This window comes from Brassica napus, chromosome C3 (genome assembly GCF_020379485.1).
Source record: "Brassica napus cultivar Da-Ae chromosome C3, Da-Ae, whole genome shotgun sequence".
In the NCBI taxonomy this organism is placed as follows: domain Eukaryota; kingdom Viridiplantae; phylum Streptophyta; class Magnoliopsida; order Brassicales; family Brassicaceae; genus Brassica; species Brassica napus.
In genome coordinates, this window is record NC_063446.1 from 33,706,587 (window position 1) to 33,715,189 (window position 8,603).

Below are 8,603 nucleotides of genomic sequence, written 5' to 3' on the forward strand. Positions count from 1 at the left end.
ATATTTTGCTGGTTTGTTTTGTAAATATGGCACAATGACTACTACGACGAGTAGTACATGGTTTTCTTTGTCGCGTAGTTATTTTGGGAGTTCTCTATATGTGAATAGGTGAGGCTATAACCAATTTTGCTCTCATTCAATCTTTAGATTGTTCTGTCTTCTTTCCTGTTGTGTTTACGTTTGCATTTTGTAAAATTGTTTTACGAAAAACAGACTGAAACTGTTTGAAACAATTTAATTCACCATGTCATGCCTACCTTTCAAGATACCAAATACAGGTATACCTCTGTACATTAATGATGGCAAGACCTTATTCATGCAAGACTTTATTTGATACCTTTATACGTTAATAACTGGTTGACACCTGTCCGACAGACTGACACAACGTAGATATGTAAAAATGGTGTAGACCACTCCTATCCCCATCTTACATTGAATCTATTCTAGATTTTGTAGTGGTGTGTTCTTTATCTTTCCACATTTGTAAGACAAGCCTTTTAAATAGTTATTGATCAAATACATCTCAGTTACCAATCTATTGTTCATACACACACACACACACACTCAGATAGATTCATCAAGACTATGTTCAAACAAGAGCTTCCACTGCACGTGTATAACATATATAATTCACATGATATGTATGTACATGAGAATACCCCATCCCCGGTCTAAATCTGCTGAAGAATCAACCGTGACGCAGCCTAATTTCAACAAACACACCCAAACCCAACAAAAAAAAACAACCTCTATACAAAGAAAAGTAGTCACCAAACATAAGAAGAAACCTGCTGGTCTTCTACTGCCACAGCAACAAGAGGAGTCCTACACAAGGGGCAAGTGATGCTCCAATAGTCTATCCATTTCTCCAAGCATGTTTTGTGAAACAAATGTCCACATTTTAGCTTGTTGACCTCTGAATCCTCTTCGAATTTCGACAGGCACACTGAACACTCGCTGTCCTCCTGTTTCTTGCACCTGCACAAGCTCTCGTACTTCAGCGTTGGAGTCCTGTTCCTGAATTCCTCAAGGAAACTCTCAGGCTGGCAGATCCGGAAATCGAAAGTCTCGGAAGTTGGAATCTCTGAAGATGCAGCCACTGAAGAAGGAGAGAGACGGATTCCTACTAGGTAAAGCACTGATCTGACGATGCCTTTGAAGATGGAGATTGATAATGCTGTGTTGACTAATATAATGCATAGCATTCCTTCTGATGGGCCAGGAAGGCTTGATAGACCCATCTTTCAACTCTTTAGATGTTTTCAACCTATATGTAATTTATCTTTAGATCTTTGTTCTTCTCAAGGGGATGTGATCTGGAAAAAACAACAACATTGAGGCTCAATAAATAAACAACAGAAACTTGCTTCAAACCGAACTCGAAGACATTGAGGAAATGTTTTTTTATTTATATATTCACTTTTGGTCTCATATGAAACTTGAAACCAAGTTTGTTCCACCCTACACAGCTAATCTTATCATAATTTATATATCAAAAAATTTACAAAAAATAAGAAAAAAAAAATTTATATATCAAACTTTCCAACTAGACGTAGAGAGACTGGATCAATTATACACTGAGAGATTCCAAATGATCCGAAAATAGAATGATTTGCCAGAGTAAGTCTTGAATCCACACAGAAACCCTTTTCGAAGAAGGTATGATTCTCATTTAATCAAAGCTCTGTTGACCTAAGCTTGTAGTTAGTTAACTTGAGTTATAAGTTAATCATAATGAGGTTAGGAATAAGATAGATTGAAAGTTATCTACAAGATATATTACCTAATGAGTTTAGGAACTTATATGTGCTATATAAGGAGATGCTAATCTTGTAGCATAACTTGTAAGATTATAAGCTTTAGTTTTTGAGAATTGTTTCTAGAGCTTTGAGATTAATAAAAGAGTTTGAGTTCTTGATTGTTGAGTTGCAATCATAAGTTTGGTTTCAATACGTGGTATCAGAGCTTCTATATTGAAATCAAACCGTTCGAGAAATAGAAGAGAGAAACATGGGAGACTTGACGGTCACTACGTTCAAACCAAAGACGAGCGGTCCTTCGGCTATTCAATGCCCAATGCTTACCACCACCAACTACACAGTATGGAGCATGCGAATGAATGTCTTGGTCAAAGTGCATAAGGTTTGGGAGTAGATCGAACCGGAGACTGATGATAGCGACAAAAGTGATATAGCTCGAGCATTCTTGTTTCAATCAATTCCTGAAACCCTAATCCTACAAGTTGGTAACTTAAAAACCGCAAAAGAAGTATGGGAAGCAATCAAAACCAGAAACGTGGGAGCTGATAGGGTCCGAGAGGCGAGACTGCAGACACTTATGGATGAGTTTAATCGCATGAAGATGAAGGATACAGAAACCATAGATGAGTTCTCTGGTAAACTTGCGGAGATATCCTCAAAATCTGCAGCTTTAGGTGAAGTTCTTGAAAAAGCAAAACTTGTGAAGAAGTTTCTTAGCAGTCTTCCAAAGAAGAATTACATTCATATCATAGCTGCGCTATAGCAAGTCCTTAACCTAAACACAATAAGCTTTGAGGACATTGTGGGGAGGTTAAAGGCCTATGAAGAGATAATTAAAATTGAAGAAGAACCAGAGGATCAAGGAAAGCTTTTATATGCTAACAGCGAGGGCAAAGGATCACAAGAAGGCTACGGAAGAGGAAGAGGAAGAGGAGGTCAAGGTGGTCGTTATAATGGAAGAGGAAGAGGACGCTATAACGGTCGTGGTAACTGGACACAAGGAAGAGATGCATCTCGAGTTGTATGTTTTCGTTGCGACAAGACCGGTCATTATGTCTACAATTGTCCCGACCGGTTGCTTAAGCTCCAAGAAACGCAGGAGAATGAGAATGATAGCACACACGAAGCTGAGGAGCTGATGATGCATGAGTTAGTCTATCTTAATGAAGATAAAGTGATGCCAAGCAAGTTTGAGACACAATCAGGAGCCGATAATGTTTGGTATTTAGACAATGGGGCTAGCAACCACATGACTGGTAATCAAGGCTACTTTACGAGTTTGAACGAGAAGATAACAGGGAAGGTACGCTTTGGTGATGACTCACGGATCAACATCAAAGGAAAATGCTCAATTCTATTCATAACTAAAGACGGAAAACGAAAGCTCTTGGCTGATGTATATTTTATACCAGAGTTAAAGAGCAATATAATTAGTCTTGGTCAGGCTACGGAATCAGGTTGTGATGTCAGGATGAGAGACGACTACCTAACTCTCCATGATCGTGAAGGAAACATGTTAGTCAAGTCAGTGAGGTCAAGAAACCGCTTGTACAAAGTCACAATGGAAGTTGAAAGTACAAAGTGTCTTCAACTAGAGAAGGTTAGTGACTCGGCCTTATGGCACTCTCATCTTGGACATGTTGGTATAGATGCTATGAAGACAATGATGAACAAGGAGATGGTCACTGGTATGCCAAGTTTGAGAGTTGAGAAAGAAACGTGTGCGTCATGTCTCATAGGGAAACAAACGAGAGCTTCCTTTCCAAAATCAACAACTTATCGCGCTACACATATTTTCGAACTACTTCATGGTGATCTCTGTGGACCTATCTCACCATCAACTGCCGGAGGAAGCAGGTACATATTTTTTTTGATCGATGATCACTCGAGATACATGTGGACGATCCTTCTAAAGGAAAAGAGTGAAGCCTTTGACCGTCTTAAACGACTTATTGAGCAAGAAACCAAGGCTTCAATCAAAACATTACGAACAGATAGTAGAGGAGAGTTCACGTCTCAAGAGTTTCAAACCTTCTGTGATGATAACGGAGTAAACTGTCACTTAACGACTCCATACTCACCACACCAGAATGGAGTCGTGGAGAGACGAAACAGGATGCTAACGGAGATGACCAGGAGTATCATGAAACACATGAAGATACCAAACTATTTGTGGGGAGAAGCTGTGAGACACTCAACCTATTTGATCAATAGGGTTGCTACACGAACACTAAAAGATGTAAGCCCACACAAATGCTTTAAGAAGAAGAAGCCTAATGTGGGGCATCTAAGAGTATTTGGCTGTGTTTGTTATGCAAAGAAGGATACTCCACACCTCAAGAAGCTAGATGATAGGTCAAGGGAACTAGTACACCTCGGAGTTGAACCAGGCTCAAATGCTTATCGTTTGTATGACCCGGAGAAGCGTAGAATAGTGATCAGCCGAGACGTGATCTTCACCGAAGACAAGGCTTGGAGATGGAACAAGGCCGGAGATGATACGTCTGAGGTAAGCTTCGATGTCACGTTACCTGGTTATGGTAAAGATATAGAGACTAAAGTTCAGACTGAAGAAGGCGATCAAAATAAGAAAGCATATGATAGTGAATCAGAGGAAACAGAGGATCTTGAAAACTTGCCGAGGAGATCAACAAGAATCAGCTCAAAGCCAAGTTACTTAGATGATTATGTCCTAATGTCCGAAGTTATCGAGACAGAGATACTTCTTCTGCTTGTTAATGAAGAGCCTTGAGACTGGGATGAGGCAAAAGAAGAGAGAGTATGGAGTGATGCGTGTGAGGATGAGATCATATCCATAAAGAAGAACAAGACATGGACACTCGTGGAGCTTCCTGTAGGGTGTAAGGCCATTGGATTAAAGTGGGCGTTTAAAATAAAACGCAATGCAGATGGGAGTGTAAGAAAATACAAGGCCAGACTTGTAGCCAAGGGTTATGTGCAACGTTATGGTGTCGATTTTGATGAAGTATTTTCTCCGGTTGCAAGGATAGAAACCGTTCTTGTCATCATAGCTTCGGCAGCATCTAATGGTTGGGAGATTCATCATCTTGATGTAAAGACGGCGTTTCTTCACGGAGATTTGATTGAAGAAGTTTACGTTTCACAACCTGAGGGTTTCAAGGTAAAGGGATGTGAAGAGAAGGTTTATAGGTTACATAAAGCTCTCTATGGTTTGAAACAAGCACCAAGGGCTTGGAATATTAAGCTAAAGTCAATATTAAAGGAGCTAAACTTCAGTAAGTGTTCTAAGGAGCCGTCATTGTTCAGAAAAGAAGCCAATGGACATCAACTTCTAGTAGCTGTTTATGTGGATGATCTTTTAGTCACTGGTTCAAGTATGGATGTTATACAAGACTTTAAAGCAGAGATGGCGACTAAGTTTGAGATGACTGATCTTGGACAGCTTACTACCTCGGGATTGAAGTGATTCAATCCAAAGCCGGCATTGTATTGAAACACGAAAGATATGCGGTCAAGATCTTAGAAGAGGCAGGGATGCATGAGTGTAATGCAGTTCAGGTACCAATGGATCCCGGTTTGAAGCTATCTAAAGCAGAAGAGAGAAAGATGCCAATGAGAAAGAGTTTAGAAGGAACTTGGATGTCTTCGGTATTTGATTCATACACGTCCTGATCTTGCTTACTGCATAGGAGTTCTGAGCCGGTATATGCATCAGCCTAAGGAGTCACATGCCTCGGCGTTGAAGCAAGTACTCAGGTACTTACAAGGAAGTTGTTCACTTGGGTTGTTCTACAAACGAGAGAATGAGAGAGGACTTGTGGGATACAGTGACAGCAGCTACAATGTAGATCCAGATGATGGTAGAAGCACAACGGGTCATATCTTTTATCTGAATGAGTGTCCGGTCTCTTGGTGTTCAACAAAGCTAGAGATTGTAGCTCTCTCTCTCTTCTTGTGAGGATGAGTTCATGGCAGCGACAGACGCTGCTAAGCAAGCTATCTGGCTACAAGAGCTACTAGGAGAGATTGATAACAAATATGCGATTGCTTTGACAAAGAATCCGGTCTTTCATGGAAGAAGCAAGCATATAGACAAACGATTTCATTTCATCAAAGAATGTGTTGAAGAAGGACTTGTAGCCGTGAAACATGTAGCTTGCAAGGAGCAGAAGGCTGATATCTTGACTAAAGCTCTTGGGATGATCAAGTTTAAAGAGATGAGAACTTTCATTGGAGTTCAAGATGTGAGAGTTGGTGATGTCAAGCTTAAGGGGGAGATTGTTGACCTAATGAGGTTAGGAATAAGATAGATTGAGAGTTATCCACAAGATATATTACCTAATGAGTTTAGGAACTTATATGTGCTATATAAGGAGATGCTAATCTTGTAAGATTATAAGCTTTAGTTTTTGAGAATTGTTTCTAGAGCTTTGAGATTAATAAAAGAGTTTGAGTTCTTGATTGTTGAGTTGCAATCATAAGTTTGGTTTCAATAAGCTCATGTCAGTGAGTCATACAATATTTGCCTCCAAAGCAAGGAACTTGGATGAAAACTTCACTAATGGATTCAAGATTTGACGAGTTAATCAAAGCACGAGAATCAAGAATTTATCAAGAAACCAAGAATCAAGAACTTTTCTGATAAAGCAAAATTACAAAGGGAACAAATGAAAATCAAGTAAACAAAAACCTGGAGTCAAGGTATGAAAGGGGATGATGGTCACTGATTGAAAGATACAATTTTCCTTAATACCCTTTGTGTGTGTTTTCCTCTGGTGAAAGGTAGTGTGGTGTTTATGAGAATCTGAAAAGTGAGAGATGGGGTTGGTTTGAGAGCTTTTTCCATTGTCTTTTTATAAATAGTTAAGCACATCAAAGAGCTTCCAACATCTGTAACCAGAGAAGCCTTAACTATGGTTAGTCAACCCAGTTTATTCTATCCCAGCCTTTCAGGTTCTTGGATTTAACCATGGTTACTTTATATCATCAACTGTACTTCCTTTGCAATTTTTTTTTTATAATGATACACATAATCTCCCTGCGAACTAATAGAATAGACCATGTTTCTAAAAGAAAAGTTATTAATTTAGATGTTGATGATAACCCAGTTTATTCTATCTCAACCTTTCAGGTTCTTGGATTTAACCATGGTTACTTTATATCATCAACTAGGCCTGGACATAAAATCCGGAACCCGAAATCCGAACCAAACCCGAACCGAAAAACCCGACCCGTTATCCGACCCGAAACGTAAAAATACCCGAACGGGTTTTGTAGGGTGGTACAAAAAATATCCGAACCCGAGGTGTTATTAATCGAACCCGGACGGGTAACCCGAAAAATTCGAAATTAATAGTCAATATAAATATTTTGAAATATATATAAGTATTCCAATTATTAAATTCAATATTTGTGGTAATATTATATATAATAATAAATATTAAAATTCTAATAAATGCTTTAAGTACACAATTAGTTATAAATAAGTATTTTATAATTTTCTCATTGAAATAAAAAGTCTACTCTCTATAAGGCAATACATATTGTTTACAAATGATGTTTGTTTACAAATGATGTTTGTTTTCATGCTTGATTTAACATTTTATTGTTATTTTATCAATTGTATATGTGATAGATTAATTTTTATTTAATTTAGATGTTTTTCTTTATGTTTTACTTCAAAAATTTTGTTTTTTACTTTGGTTATATCCGAACCGAACCGATATAACCCGAATCCGTACGATATATGATTACTTTATGGGTTTTATGATGCAATACAATTTTGAACCGAACCCGAAGTGTTATTATCCGAACCCGACACGTACTAATAAAATTTTAGTATGGGACCTAGAAGCGTACACCCGAAAATCCGAAAACCCAAAAAACCCGACCCGAATGCCAACGGGTACCCGAACGCCCAGGCCTATCATCAACTGTACTTCCTTTGCAAAATTGCCAAAAGAGAACAAAAAAACAACATAGTTGTCTCTATGGTATAAATCCATTTTTTTACTATTTTTCTCCCTTTTACCTTTTCCATATGTTAAAATTAATGAAATAAATAGTTTTAAGAATCAAAAAAATTATTAAAAATATAAACAATTAATAAAACACTCATTTACACAAACACATATTTTTTTGGGTTGAAAAACATAATAAATAATTTATTCAAATTACGTTCTACTAAAAGTAGAATTCCTCTTCTACACAAAACGGGTGAGTAGAAAATAAATTCTAGAATGAACATATCCATCTACTTTTTTTAGAACGTACAACCTACTTTTTACTATAATTCTATATATGGGGAATACGAATTCTACTATTTGTAATGATCACTACTTTTATTTAGAAAGTGTTTCTACTTTTATGGAGTATTCTAAGTTATCAGGAATGCAAAATCTAAATCATACACGAACGTCTACAGAGTGTAGAAATTACATTCTGGAATTTTGTTATGTTCTACACAGTGTAGAAGGTGCCTTCTACGGATAAAAAAACTTGTTTTTCAAAAATTAAGGAAGTTGGAGTTTTAAAAATATTCTAAAATATTCTAACTTCCTAAAATGTGTTTTCATTGATTTGCTTCGTGAAAAATAAAAAAAAACGATTTTGAATGTTCTTCTTCACCAATCTATGATTTCCCCATGATTTCTCCATAGTTTGTTTTGTGATTTTCACAAACTCTTGTTCCATGATGCATATCTATACAACATGTGGTGTTTGGGAGTTGGAGCAACCACGGGATGGATTTTTTCGGCTGATGAGAAAGGGGCTAGGCTACTGTTATTGGAATCAAGTTCTACCTTAGAGGTTTTTAAAAGAATGGTTTTGGAGGATTTTTATATGGAAGAAGATAGCTTA

The 8,603-nt window shown here is 37.5% G+C and overlaps 1 protein-coding gene across 1 annotated transcript; it reads right to left on the minus strand.

Moving 5' to 3' along the window:
• Nucleotides 1-586: 586 nt before the first annotated feature.
• LOC106395035 (probable E3 ubiquitin-protein ligase XERICO) lies at nt 587-7,079 on the minus strand. Its single transcript, XM_013835565.3, has 2 exons — nt 6,433-7,079; nt 587-1,316 (listed from the first exon to the last, which is right to left on the minus strand). Exon 2 carries the CDS (start codon nt 1,239-1,241, stop codon nt 768-770), a length of 474 nt encoding a protein of 157 aa, XP_013691019.2. The 5' UTR covers nt 1,242-1,316; nt 6,433-7,079; the 3' UTR covers nt 587-767.
• Between the last annotated feature and the right edge of the window lie 1,524 nt (nt 7,080-8,603).